Here is a 15,372-nt window from a genome sequence, read left to right as displayed (position 1 = left end):
ACTTGGAATCGAGATGTTTCGTCCTGCATGTGTGGACGTGCGCAAAATGGCACCGAGCTGCTCTGTTGCGGCGGGAACATTTGTCAGGAAATTCGTGAGCGGTATCGTCGTGCAGCTTCTCACCGACCATCGCGCAGCTTCTTCTCACGAGTAAATATCCTGATCGTTCCTCTCGGCGTCTTGATCAGTACGCGAGCCAATTCGCCTCAGCACGAAACTGAGAATCATGCCGTTTTCATCATACGTCGAGGGAAAGCCAGCCATAAAGCCCTGTTCTTACAGGCTATCTCCGAGCTACGTTCTCTCTCGACCGCGTGCGTCCCTCACTCCACTCCTGCATTCCTCCTCTATCTCTCTCTGGTCGCCTGCCTCCTATTCTTCCTGCCACTAATGTCAAGCCCATCAATCATCAGCCTCAGGGGCGTGACTTCGCCCTCCGTCACCCTTGGAGGCGGGGCTTCTTGCCTACTTGATCATGTTATAAAAACGCAATTCTTCCATGGTTTATAACATAAAAACATAGGAAAAAGTCACAGGGGGGCAATTACATACTGGGGGAACTTGTACTTAATCCCTATGTAATTGACACCGCACCACCCCCCCCATGTGGTGACACGTATCCCTTAAGCTCACAATTTCCTTACTTAATTACATCGACATATCTCCTACACGTCCACGGACCCAACAACTCTATTCGATCCAAACTTTTCTCTGAAATTCCTCATCTCCTCCCACAACCATAACAATATTCTTGCATTTTTCACACCTTAGCTTGTTCGGACCCCTTTTCCTGTTCTTGATCACTATTCTAATGGAGAATCGCTTGTTTTTTCACCAAATAGTGTGTATTTTAGCTTGTACTAAGCAAAATAACACATTTTACGCAAGAAAACTTATTTGTGCAAAAATCGTTTTTTTGCCTAAAAAGGGCGTTTTTCACACATTCGCTTCTGACCCCGTTATTGAAAAGAAGAGATAGGAAAACAAGTGGAGTTTTTTTTTGGGGGGGGGGGGGGAGTGTTCTGATATTGTTGGTTAATTTTTTTTTTCCAGGTGAAGGAGAGATATGTTGTCTTAACTTTTGAGGGAGGGGATAAAGATTGATCTGAGGTTTCAGAAGCAACAATTACTGAAACAAAAAGGTGAAAATGAGGCAGAAAAACAGAAGAGAAACACACGACGATCGCATGTAGGCCTGACTGAACTTGAGAGCCAAACTAAACGATTCCCCACAACAGGACATGGTTTTGAACAGAAAATTGATGAAAAACACGAACAGCAAAACTCAATGTCAATCATCGGGGGAACTTAGCTTTGAAGAACCGGTATGAGAGAGCACCAATCATTCGTCCATGTGCGCTGATTCCTGAACCGGAAGTGTTCCAATCTTACGTTTAAAGATCACTTTGTGTGTTTTTCAAACACCAGATCATTGTGTGTCAGTATCCTGGCGTCATTCCAAATTCTGCACTAACCTGTCGGAACGTTGCGTCGGTGGCACAATCTCAATCATGATCTCAAATTCAGAATTGAAACCTGGTCCAATGTACATTCACAACAAAGAGAGAACACTATTGGATACAATGGTGGCTTGTTAGTGTTGATACTCGATTGGCTTCCCATAGTTTGTGGATGGATTCAAATCCAACTGTAGGTAGCACTTCTAAATATTTGGATTCCAAGTTTCAAGAAGTCGAGTTGCTATCTGAACTACCATGGCAAAAACCCAGCTGCCTCATTAACGACCGTAATGGTGGGATGATTTGCTTGCATACCTAGTCTTGTCTACATGTGATGTGATCCGATGCAATAAGGAATGAGTCAACCACTCACTCTGGTTGACTCTTACTCCCATCTCTTACAAGAAGTCATTCTGAATGATTATGGGTTCGACCCTTAGAACAGGGGTAGAACCGAAAACAAACCAGCCCAATGGTAGCGGGGTCCTCTTTTCCACCAACTGGCAGATTTCCTCTATAATTGCAAGCAGTGTGCTGCCCTGGATGGGGTTATGTCTTCTGTGTTCCACTTTATTGGCCCCAAAAAGTATAAAGAGGTTAAGAGGAGGCAGGATCAAGTCAGGGAATGGTACAGAAGAGGATTGTGCTTTGGGGACGTTGGAAAGGGAAGAAGAGAACCGTGGGTGATATGTCTGTTTCACAATTTTTACAAACACAATTTGGAGACATCCTATTTCATCAGACTGCCACATGATAGCTTGTATGTAGTGTGTTTATTTTGGCTGTCTTCTTAGGACTGAGGCAAGAGGGAACACACATTCCGTCACATGTTTGTACAAATAAGGAAACGCTCCAGTCTGGTTTTAACTTTAATTGCAAACCAACACCAAAGTACATGAATAATAATTAGGATTGTGTTGCAATTTAATCGGAACAGCTAACCCAGGATAAATGTTTCCACAACCATTGTGTGCACGAGCATAAAGGGGAGATAACATGAGATGTTTCATGCTTATTGACTTTGAGTTTGTCATCAATGAGCATGTCCACTAAATAAAGAGCCTCATCAGCAGTTTTGACAAGTATTTGGGTTATGATGCAACCTTAAACAAATCAAATCAGCAAACCATGATAGCAAATGATTTTAAAAGAAAAGCAGTATTTTTGACTGCATTGTGATGACAAATTGTTGTCAGCACGAGGCCTCTACATGATGTATGTGAGCATCATCGAGAGGGACATTGAGAGGATCATGAGGATGGTGGAGGAAGGAATGTCCACGGCGCTGTTATTGGGACAAGGGGTCTTAGTTGGAGTTGCAGTGGTGGTGGTGGGAGAGGGAATTTCTCCATTACAGAGATCTTGAAAGCAGCAGTGACGGGACGTAGATAGTGTACACTGAGAATCAGCAATGCATGTTTTCACTTCCGTCCCATCTATCCAAACAGAGGAGAAACACAGAAAAAGAAAAGTTAATACATGATGAACATCTAGCTATTAGGACTACAAACAACACCAACCTCATGAGTAATTCTAAGTTCAAACATCTCTGGATGACTTGCAAAGTTAAGGCAATGCCACCTTCACAGAATCATTCATGAAAATTCAACGAAGTACATTTACTGCTTTACGTTGAATTTTATTAACTACAAACACTTTGGGAGTAGACTGAGGGTGGGGAAAGAGGGTGGGGTGGTAGTGGAGTAGTTGGGGCAGATATATTTTGTGCCATGGCTAATAATCTCCCATGTCTGCAGCAGGGGTCAGTGAACCACTTGCACTGTGGCAGTGTACAGGCAAAAAATTATGTCGCCTCCCAGGGGTGATTCTTTAATATGCCGATGCCTTGACGCTGAGTACAACCAACACATATGCATCATTTGGTGGAGATTCGCCCAGCACTGTTGTTTTTTCGATGATTTTCAGACACATGCATAAGTGTGCAGTACATCCAGTACATGCACAGAATTGCCTTATTTAATATAGGAGGATACAAACACGGAAAGTGAAACTTTCGATCATGAACCCACCAAGTAGGTGAATGTTTTTGAAATCAGTGTATTTTCGCTTCACGTTGTTCATCTTGCTGTTATGTTTCACAATGATCGATTTGATCCCCATAGTCGTTTGAAACAGGTTTATCAGGGAACTTGTCCACACTCAAATGCGGATGTTGTTTATATTTAATAGGAATTACCTTCCAAGGAATTCCATGCGGAAGGAGACCATTCAGCCAATCCAATCCTGCGCTATTATTACCAACATGTGGTTGTTTGTCCACGCTCCATGCTTTTACATGTTGAGCATCAAGAAAGGAAGTATTTGCTATGATTCGGCTGGGATTCGAACTATCAACCTATTCGATTCACAGTGGATTCTCTAACCATTACACCGCCCAGGATGGTAAAATGATGGGTCAGTTCAAAAAGAAAAACCCTTTATACCAGTTCCTCACTAATGATTGTCTGTCTGTCATCGAGTCGTGCTGCTGATGAAGTTGTCGGACTGGAACATCACAAATATGATCATAAATGTTATTTTGACATAACTTAAATTAAATAAAAGTCTTTAATCAATTCTGTTTGAACACAAATTTCGTCACTCAATCAAGATCGGGTTATTTAGACTTTAGTAAAACAGAGGGAAACACACTAACATGGGGACACTTGATAGAGGAATGGGTGAAGGGAACAATTTGAAGCCCTGCTCTTCTCCCTGCCAAAGGGGGGACCTGACGTGCAATGCTCGATCGCTCGTATGTCTTGTCTCCCCTTTGGCGTGGGGAAAGGGGAAGGGAGGTTGGAAACTTAGCTCGCAGATGCATTCTTGTTCCAGTGCAATGCATTCAGTCCTCATTTGATTTTCTTAAATTCCAAACAATGACAGAAAAACATGTTTTGTAACCACATTGTCATTGATGTGAACAATTTAATACAGACAAGTCATGAGAAACAGTCAATAAATTGTCGTCATTGTGGAAATGATTCAGACCAGTGCATATGAGTCTAGGGAAGCAGCAAAATAAAAAAAAAGTGCTGTTCAACCAAATTATCCCCAAGATAAGCTGATAGCATTTGAAGTCTCATATACACTTCACTTGCTCATGATATTTGTCCAGAGCCAGGGGGTGTGGCACCGTCTCGGCGCTTCAATGTTTTATCTCGAGGACAGGCGGTCCACTCTGTAATATGATGCAGTCGCAAGAATGGCCAAGTGTATTAGTAGTTACAATTGTGACTGCCTGATTTACTCCATGGTGATTGGGCACTCACACAACAAGGAACAGAACAAATCCAGTGACAGATATACAGTACCTTCAGAAAGTATTCACACCCCTTGTCTTTTGTCACATTTTGTTGTTACTGCCTGAATTTAAAATGGATGAAATTAAAAATAATAAAAAATATGGCAGATCCACACAAAACACCTCACAATGACAAAGTAAAAACATGTTTTTAGAAATTTTTGCAAATTAATGTAAAGTGAAAAGCTGAAATGTTTTGCATCAATAAGTATTCAACCCCTTTGCTATGACACTCCAAATTGAACTCAGATGTATCCAGTTTACTTTGATCATCCTTGAGATGTCTCGACAACTTGATTGGAGTCCATCTGTGGCCAATTCAATTGATTGGACATGATTTAGAAAGAAACACACCTTTCTACATAAGGTCCCACAGTTGACAGTGCATGTCAGAGCAGAAACTCCACCATGTGCCCAAAGAACTGTCTCCAGAACTCTGATACTGCAGAATTTTGAGGAGGCATAGATCTGGGGAAAGGTATAAAACAATTTCTAGTGTTGAAAGTTCCCAAGAGCACAGTGAGCTCCATCATTAGGAAATGGAAAGAATATCGAATGACCCAGACTCCTCTTCCTAGAGCTGTCTGTCTGACCAAACTGAGCAACTAGGCAAGAAGAACCTTGCTCAGGGAGGTGATCAAGAACCCAATGACCACTCTGACAGAACTACAGAGTTCTTTAGCTGAGATGAGAGAACCTGCTGGAAGGATAACAGTCTCTGCAGCACTTCACAAATCGAGGCTTCATGGGAGAGAGGCCAGACGGAAGCCACTCCTGAGAAAAAGGCACATCACAGCACACCTGCTGTTTGCATAAAGGCACGTGAAAGACACTAAGAGCATGAGGTGAAAGATTCTGTGGTCTGATGAGACGAAAATTGAACTCTTTGGCCTGAATGCAGAGTGCTACATCTAGCGGAAACTGAGCACAGGTCATCACCCATCTAACACCATCCCTACTGTGAAGCACCGTGGTGGCAGCACCATGCTATGGGGATGCATTTCAGCAACAAGGACTGGGAGACTTGTAAGGATAGAGGGAACAATGAATGGAGCCAAATACAGGCAAATCCTTGAGGAGAACCTGCTTCAGAGTGCAAAGGACCTTTGACTGCGGCGAAGATTTACGTTCCAACAGGACAATGACCCCAAGCATACTGCCAAAGCAACACTGGAATGGATTCAGAACAAGAACGTGAAAATCCTTGAGTAGCCCAACCAAAGCCCAGACTTGAATACCATTGAGAATCTGTGGAAAGACTTGAAGATTGCTGTTCACTGACTCTCTCCATCCAACTTGACAGAGTTTGAGCAAATCTGCAAGGAAGATTGGGAGAAAATCCCCAAATCCAGATGTGTAAAGCTGATACAGACATACCCCAAGAAGACTCAAAGCTGTAATCGCTGCCAAAGGCACTTCTACAAAGTATTGACTCAGAGGGTTAAATAATTATTGATGCAAGACATTTCAGCTTTTCATTTTTAATTAATTTGTAAAAATTTCTAAAAACATGTTTTTACCTTGTCATTATGGGGTATTTTGTGGGGATTGATGACAAAAAAATTCAATTTAATCCATTTTATATTGAGGCTGTAACACAACAAAATGTGACAAACGTCAAGGGGTGTGAATACTTTCCGATGGTACTGCATGTAACTTTATTAAATATCCACATTCTACAATCCTGGTAACAAATGGTACTCGCTTCAATCACCAATGGACATTATCAAAAATGAAATTTTACCACATCATCCAATATAACCATGAATTTGTGAAATCAATGAAACAATTTACTTTCAATATTTCAAGTAACTCACGAGATGAAATTAAATAAGAAAAGACAGCTTACCTGGCTGGTTAATCGTGAGACAAGCATTATCACTTGGATTTTGGCAGATAGTGTCAACAAATTGACCTGTCACTCCAACAAAGCATCTCATTCCTGCAGCTGAAAGTAAAGGACAAGAAATTTCCAGGATACAAATACATGGGACACAAACAATCTACAAATATCCTGTACAACTTCTTCTTGTGTGTGGCAGCTTGGCTGCCAGGTAGCTATAATTTTGTTGGAGCACAACTATGCCACTGATGCTGTGCCCCTCTACCACTACACTGGTACTCATTTCGCTGACCTCAGAAGGATGACAGGCTGAGTCAACCCCACCTGGTGTTAATTAAGCAGCCAACAGAGCTCAAACTCAGGACCCTGAGATCCCAATCCAACCATCATAGCCACTACACCAACACCAGGCTTATACTGTACAACTGACTGCACATCTACAAATATCTTGCATAATTGGTTTAATTAAATTTTGAATTGTGGATTCAAACGAGAATAAACAAATCAACGTTTCACCTCGCTTAAAGCATAAATAATAAAGAAGCAAACAAAATCTCATAAACAGGTAAATGTGCAGGAAAATCAAAGGTATGAATCAAGCTGGACATTGAATTGTGTTCAATAACATTTCTATTTATCCAACAATGTTGACATGCATCTCATCCTATTGATGTTCTTACCTGCCTCAAGAAGTCCAACCAACACAACAAATGGCAACACAGACATCGTTTCACTTCTCCTCTTGTGATCCTACATGTAACAAGGATGGTGTATTAGGAAAGATAGGGAAATAGTAAATTGGGGGGGGGGGGTGAGGAATGGGGAAATGAACCATTATAAACCTGAAGGTTGTGTCTCTATTAGCAAATCGGCATCATGATGTTCAAACAGTGCCAGATAATTGAGGAGTTACCGTCAATAAGAAATAAAAATGACATTTTAGAATTCGTAAATGACCACGAGGTTTTATGGCCCTCTATCTTTCCAACAAAATGCCTCTTTATGTTTGAATTGTTGCCTCCAACAATTGTTTGAATTGTTGAATTGTCCAACAAAATTCCTCCTGAGTGATTCGTCGTCCTTTAATTTCACATTTATTCGATCCATTCAATTGACCAGACTGGCAGGATAGCCTTGAGGTTTACTCACTCACCTCTGAGAAGTTTTGCCTGGGTTTGAATCTCAACCTATTTGTGGACAGGATGATTCAACAATGTGTGTGCCATTCCTCAGATTGATGTAAAACTCAATGTTCCATCTGCTAATTTTATTTGATGGATGCGAAAGATCCCATGATGTGTTTCCAGAAGATGAGTTGAGTTATTGTCGGCACCATGGCCAAATTCCAATTTCCTGCTCTCACGTATAGGGTGCATTTCATCAACGGCACATCCGCGTCCCCAGCAAATGATCCTACCATCAGCCCAGTGCTGTTTTCAAAAGAAGAAATAATAATGGGGTTTCAGGTCAGGGAGCACATTGTCGTGAGAATGAGTCATTTTGATTGAGGGTCAGACTTCATAGGTTTCGAGTCAAGTGAACTATGAGAAAAGGTGAAATAATGGGAAACAAACAACCAAAAAATAAAGCATCAAAAAGATGACAGATAGGTAAACCAAAGCAAATTTTAAAATAGAATAAAAGAAACAAAAAGGAAAATAAAAATCAACCATAAAGAGGAAAGATGAAAAGGATATCAAAAAAGGGGGAAGAGAAGAGGGAAGAGGAGAGAGAAGAAGAAATGGAGGAAAAGTAAAGAAAAATAAAGAAAAGAAAAATAGATAAAATGAAATAAAGTAAAAAGCGAAAAAAATGAGAGAAGGATTGAAAAATTGCAAAAGACGAGAGGTCGAGATATAAATGAAAAGCACTTGCTAATTCAGAGGTGAGCCAACGTACCTATCTTGAAGACAAAATTTTAATCTCTAAGATTCTCACACCAACCTCAGACCTCGTATATATTTTTCACATGTGGACGGTATGTTTGCAATTTTTACCTCTGCCACCTTCGGTGGACGGAGGATATGTTTTCACCCCTGTCTGTGCACAGAATATCTCAAAAAGGTGTGGACGGATTCAGACCAAATTTGGTGGACAGGTTTGGTGTTTGACGAGGAAAAGAGCACATACAGTACCTCTGCCAGGCTCAAAAGTTTACATTTTGTATCCAACTCAGATCCGGACCTGAACCAAAATGTAACCGATTCATTCCTGTCACACACACACACACACACACACACACACACACACACACACACACACACACACACACACACACACACACACACACACACACACACAATCCCTACACCAAGTTTCATCCAAAATCTGTCCATATCATTTTGAGAAATCCTGCTCACAAACAAACAGTGTTGAATACATAACCTACATCTAACTTCGGTGGTAGAGGTAATAATGTTATTTCTGAATTTTAGCGCCAATGCGATGCCAGCGCCAAATATTGTACATCCCAAAGACTGGAACACCGGATCAAGCAGCACATTCATTGGCAATTCGTAACAATCAAGACGCAAGTCACACGTAGCCAGCTCGTGCAAGCAAGAACCCAACGAAAGTCTTTGTCTCGTATGGGTTTGATCACTGACTGAGTTGGATTAAATAAATAAATAACCCTGACTGGCCAAAATGGTTTTCCTGTCATCTCAAGTTTTTTTTCGATATGGCAGGAACTGCCAGTCATCGGAGCTCTTGACAGGTGCGGTAGCAGGTTGCAGACTCAGACAATCAGAACACTAAAGAGATCTCAGAGGACACTCTCGGCTCTAACCTGTTCCTGCAGGTCATTTTATTTATCCAGCCTGATCATCCTAAATTTTTGTAGAACAGCACAACCTTGCAACCTGTCTGACTTCTGTTTCCCAAAAAATATTGAGACCTTTCCCAAATTAAGTTCACCCGTCAAAGCCTTTGTTTTAGTATATGGAAGACATGTTTGGCTCAGCACTCCAAGTGAGCTGACTTACAAGAAATTAAATTATACGCATCAGTTGAAGTTGTCCTGCACACAATAAATTTTGCAAACCGGGTAAACTCGCACCTCCAGTTGTGGTGGCTTCAGATCCGACGTACCAGAGGTTTTCAGGCAAGTTACTGATGTGATTTTAGCATGGCCCTTACTATACTGTTTACTTGGAACTAAGATGATTAGGGGATCACAAGCAAAACTGTTTCAAATAGGGAAGGTTCTCACTCCTGCACTCTGTTTTTGTACACCAAACAACACACCTAAATTACTTCACTGCCCAACGACTATATGTAAAAAATATAAAAGACAAAGCAATGTAAAAAAAAAACAAACGTTATAACAAAAAAGATGGAAATTTGTATTGTAAAGATACCTTACCTTTGTGTACAATAGTTTCCACAATCCTGGTGTAGACGTTGCTGTGCTCTGAATTTGATGCTTTATATATCATTTGTCCATGCCCTGATCACTTGAAATTAACTACAAAAGGCTGAGTTTGTAGTTATGAGTCACATCTGTAAAATGTAGGTCATGGTGACATTTGAAAAAAAAAATGTATCACTTTTTACTTGGTTGCAGGTTTGAAGATTCGAGCATATTTGCAGCAAAAGCATATTTTTATGTTCATCAGTAAGCATGTTTGGCACCCACCAAACACAAACTTTTCAGAAACATAGACTATTTTGGATAAGGGCGTGTACTGTACGACGAGACACACTAATGATGACAGCTATGTTTTCTATTGATACACACCTATCCTGACGTATGAGACCGTCAATCATGGTCACATTGTCTTCCTCGGTGGCAAGCACCTATCGTCCAGGCCGTTACTCATCACACATGTTCGTCCATCCTTTTCTTTTCACAACCTTTCACCCCATTTGTACACATTATTCCACAATATATATATATAGAGGCCCCGCGAGGAGGAGTGATGTAAGCGACATTTTTTAATGATATGATGATGATAGGCTCGGATGATAGGGGAAGGGTAAAAATAGTGCTATATGGCATTAACTCCAAAATGGCCGATGTGTCCCTTACATCACTCCTCCTCGAAAGCTAAACAAAATCATTTGTGTGTGGAATTAACCACGACCTCATTTCCATGTACCACTCGACTGAGTTTCAAGCTGAGTTGGGGTTAGTATCTGGAAAAAAAAAATGTATGGAGGAATGGAGGTGTGCAAAGGAAGGAAGGAAAGAAAATCTCTCTTGATCACTTGTTATCATCTGAGCTCAAGCGTTTGGACATCGGTATTGCAGCTCTCTCTGAGGTTTGGAGACCAGATTGCAGCGAGATCATAGTGGGTGGTTACACGTACCATTGGTCTGGTTGCTCTGATGGTTACCATGCCCAAGGAGTTGCTGTAGCTGTGTCCAATAAGTTGACTCCAATGATAATTGAGGTCACACCGGTCAACGAGCGTTTTATAAGACTAATGATTCGTCACTCCTTGGGTGTCAATTCCCTGGTCTCTGTTTATGCTCCAACTGAGGCGAGTGATTTCACCGTGAAGGATGCATTCTACACCACGCTAGAGTCTGTGGTTGATCAGTGCCCAAGGCGCGATACCCTTCTAGTCTTGGGGGATTTCATTGCATCGACTGGAACTGAAAGGGATGGCTATGAGACGTGTGTTGGTATGAAACTGTGAACCTGAAGAGCACAAAGTTCCTTGACTTTGCACACAGTCATGGACTTCGGGTAGCAGGTTCATGATTAGAGTGCTCAGAAGCTCATCGCTGGACTTGGTATTCCAACGATGGTGGTGTGGCAAAGGAGATTGACCATGTGCTCGTTGATGGTCGCTGGAGAATGATCCAGAACGGTAGGGTCTACCGGAGAGCTCAGTTCCTCAATACTGACCAGCGGCTTGTTGTTGCAACTCTTAAGTTGCATCTTAAATCCAGGTGAATGGTACCATCCCAGCCCAGGCTGGATGTTGGCAAGCTCAAGGATGAGAGGGTAGCTGAGGAGTTTGCAAACAGACTGAGTGGAGATTTGGGCGGTCTGGGTGCTTTGGGAGATCCTGAAGAGTTGTGGAGTGCTTTCAAGACCACCGTCCTTGATGTTGCCGGTAGATGTCTTAGAACTCACCGTAGGGTGAAGAAGAATTTTGTCTCAAGGGACACTGGATACCATTGACTAGAGTTGCAGGGGCAGGCTGAATGGCAGAGCTGAGCTGTTCAGGGAGCTTAGGTGTAAAACTGTACGTGCGCTAAGAATGGACAAGGAGGCCTATGTGCGAGGAATCTGTGAGGGGGTAGAGCATCACCTGTGGTCAAGTGATTCTTGTCCCACTTACAGGGGAATTAGCGCATTGCGTTCATCCAAGCCCATCCCTCGGTGTACTGCAGTTTGAGCAGAGGGTGGTGGGCTCTTGACAGAGGAGTCCGAAGTGAAGGCCCGCTGGGCCGGTTACATTGAGCGGTTGTACCACGCTGATCCACCAGCTGTTGAGTTGGATGTCAGGAGTGTTTAAATCCCTGTTGCTGACCCTCCAATCAACTGTGGTCCACCTTCGTTTGTGGAAAAACAGGCTGCCGTGAACCAGTTGAAATGGGGTAAAGCTCCAGGGATCTGTGGCATCCATGCTGAACTTCTCAAGGCTGGTGGAAATGCTGCACTCGTGTCGTTGCATGCAGTTCTGTGCTCTGCCTGGAACACAGGCATCATCCCAACTGACTGGAAGAGGGGCATTGTTGTCCCTCTCTGGAAAGGGAAAGGTGGTCGCCAAGACTGCAACAACTACCGAGGGGTGATGCTGCTCTCAGAGCCGGGAAAAGTCTTTGCTCAGATAATTCTTGATAGGGTTCGCCACCATCTGCCTGAGCCCCAGCGTCCAGAGCAGTCAGGCTTTACACCAAAGAGGTCAATGATTGACCGTCTCCTTGCTCTTCGGATCTTCACCGAACGGAGACAAGAGTTTCGGCAGGGGCTGCTTGCAGCTGATGTTGATCTCTGTAAAACATTTAATCCAGTGAATCGGGATGCCATCTAGAGGATTCTTTGTCTTTGTGGGGTGCCACCAAAACTGATCGATCTGATGTAGGAACTATACTCTGGTACTGAGAGTGCTGTGAGATGTGGTGATAGCATCTCTGACTTATTTCCAGTTGTTACTAGAGTTTGTCGGGGGCGTGTACTGGCCCCCACACTTTTCAGCACTTTTCTGGACTGGATTCTGGGGAGGATGTTAGAGAGATAAAGCTGCGGTGCATCGTTTGGGAAAGTCCAGATTTCTGAGTTTTGGTAATGTCAAAACTAAGATCCAGGCTTTCAATGACAATGGATGCTGCTGTCCTGTCTGTGCCTGTTTGTGGTGAGGATGTTGAGGTTGTGGAGAGATTCACTTACCTTGGTTGTGATATTCAAGACTCTGGTGGCTGTGAGTCCGAGGTCAACAGATGTCTGGGCCGGGCCTGGGGAGTCATGGATTCACTGGATCATGGGGTGTGGAGCTGCTGGTATCTGTGCGGGAGGACGAAAGTCCGAGTCTTCAGGTCCTTGGTGCTTCCAGTCTTGCTCTATGGATGTGAGACATGGATTCTGACCAGGAATCTGAGAGGGAGACTTAATTCCTTTGGTTCCAGGGATCTGAGATGGAGACTTAATTCCTTTGGTACCAGGTCTCTTCGGAGAATCCTTGGCTATCACTGGTCAGAATTTGTGTCCAATGCGCAGTTGCTGAGAGTGACTCAAATGAGATTTGTTACCTGCATAGTCCGTAAGCTTCAGCTGCGGCTGTATGGACATGTAGCTCGTTTTCCTGATGCAGATCCGACTCACCAGATTCTCCCAGCGAGGGAGTCTCGTGAGTCGAGGAGGCCAATGGGCTGACCATGTGCCTCGTGGTTGCAGCAGGTTGATCGGCATCTCAAGGAGATGAGGATGGACCAGGCATCTCCCTGGGGGTGGGCCAGACAGAGGCCCAAGGAGTACCGGCAGAAAGTGGACGCATCGACGCTCTGCTCTGGCGCATGCTCCCATACCTGACCTGACCTGACCTATTCCTGCTGGAAGTCACCTTTTTATTTTTTATTTACTTCTTGCTATACATAATCGAGGCTCATGGAAGAGCTAGTAAAAGTACACTGAATGGATCAGAACAGAACAGGATAAAAGGAACAGTCGAGCGAGGGGGAAACACCAACAGCAGTGTTGAAGGCCAAGATAGAGGCAGATTGAACAAACAATGGGTGTGAGGAGGAATGGCGGGCAGGAGAGAATGCATAGCATGAGTTGGACATGCAAGATACAGAAGGAAACTCAGGAAGGAAAACTGGAAATTTGGAAAAGATCATGGTTTTTGGATTGGGAATGATCTGAGATGGTGGTGAACGGCTGTCCTGAAGCCCTGGTGGGAAGAATGAGATTGTAGAGGCCTATGTGGGAGGAATCTGTGAGAGGGTAGAGCATCACCTATGGTCAAGTGATTCTCGTCCTGCTTACAGGGGAATTCGCGCATTGCGTTCATCCAAGCCTGTCCCTCGGTGTACTGCATTTGGAGCAGAGGGTGGTGGGCTCTTGACAAAGGAGTCCGAAGTGAAGGCCCGCTGAGCTGGTTACTTTGAGCGGTTGTACCAGGCTGATCCACCAGCTGTTGAGTTGGATGTCAGGGGTGTTAAAATCCCTGTTGCTGTCCCTCCAATCAATTGTGGTCCACCTTCGCTTGTGGAAGCATGGGCTCTGGTGAACTGGTTGAAATGGGGGTAAAGCTCCAGGGATCTTTGGAATCCATGCTGAACTTCTCAAGGCTGGTGGAAATACTGCACTCGTGTCATTGCATGCAGTTCTGTGCTCTGCCTGGAACACAGGCATCATCCCAACTGATTGGAAGAGGGGCCTTGTTGTCCCTCTCTGGAAAGGGAAGAGTGGTCGCCAAGACTGCAACGACAACTGAGGGGTGATGCTGCTCTCAGTGCCGGGCAAGGTCTTTGCTCAGATAATTATTGAGAGGGTTCGCCACTATCTGCTTCGGCACCAGCTTCCAGAGCAGTCAGGCTTTACACCAAAGAGGTTAACGATTGGTGTATCCTTGCTCTTCGGGTCCTCACCGAATGCAGACGAGAGTTTCGGCAGGGGCTACTTGCAGCCTATATTGAACTCTGCAAAGCATTTAATCCAGTGAATCAGGATGCTTTCTGGAGAATAATTTGTCTTTGTTGGGTGCCACCAAAACTGATCGAATGATTGTAGGAACTATACTCTGGTACTGCGAGTGCTGTGAGATGTGGGGGGTAGCATCTCTTACTCATTTCCAGTTGCTACTGGAGTTCGTCAGGGGTGTGTACTAGCCCCCACACTTTTCTGGACTGGATTCTGGGGAGGATGTTGGAGAGATCAAGATGCGGTGCATCGTTTGGGAATGTCAAAACTAATATCCAGACTATCAATGGCATTGGATGCTGCTGTGCTCTCTGTGGTGAGAATGTTGAGGTTGTGGAGACCACTTACCTTGGCAGTGATATTCACGACTCTACTGGCTGTGAGTCCGAGGTCAACAGATGTCTGGGTCGGGCCTGGGGAGTCATGGATCATGGGGTGTGGTGCTGCCGGTACCTGTGCAGGAGGAGGAAAGTCCGAGTCTTCAGGTCCTTGGTGTTTCCAGTCTTGCTCTATGCATGTGAGACTTGGATTCTGACCAGGAATCTGAGACGGAGACTTAATTCCTTTGGTTCCAGGGATCTGAGATGGAGACTTAATTCCTTTGGTACCAGGTCTCTTCGGAGAATCCTTGGCTATCACTGGTCAGACATTGTGTCCAATGAGCAG

The 15,372-nt window shown here is 43.7% G+C and overlaps 1 protein-coding gene across 2 annotated transcripts in view; it reads right to left on the bottom strand.

Moving 5' to 3' along the window:
• Positions 1–2,170: 2,170 nt before the first annotated feature.
• LOC147014417 (uncharacterized) overlaps positions 2,171–15,372 on the bottom strand; it is a 31,664-nt gene continuing 18,462 nt past the window's right edge. For both annotated transcript variants that reach the window (XM_085852353.1, XM_085852352.1), the window contains 4 exons: positions 9,972–10,108; positions 7,288–7,357; positions 6,614–6,712; positions 2,171–2,896 (listed from right to left, as the gene is read on the bottom strand). In XM_085852353.1, coding sequence (XP_085708479.1) covers positions 2,667–2,896; positions 6,614–6,712; positions 7,288–7,333 — 375 coding nt within the window. In that variant the 5' untranslated portion in view covers positions 7,334–7,357; positions 9,972–10,108 and the 3' untranslated portion in view covers positions 2,171–2,666. The remainder of the gene's footprint in view (positions 2,897–6,613; positions 6,713–7,287; positions 7,358–9,971; positions 10,109–15,372) is intronic.

The sequence above is a fragment of the Eptatretus burgeri genome, chromosome 13, assembly GCF_056783735.1.
Source record: "Eptatretus burgeri isolate ZD-2024b chromosome 13, Ebu_testis_v1, whole genome shotgun sequence".
Classification (NCBI taxonomy): domain Eukaryota; kingdom Metazoa; phylum Chordata; class Myxini; order Myxiniformes; family Myxinidae; genus Eptatretus; species Eptatretus burgeri.
The sequence above is the reverse complement of the archived record's forward strand: the minus strand, read 5'-3'. Positions and strand labels throughout refer to the sequence as shown.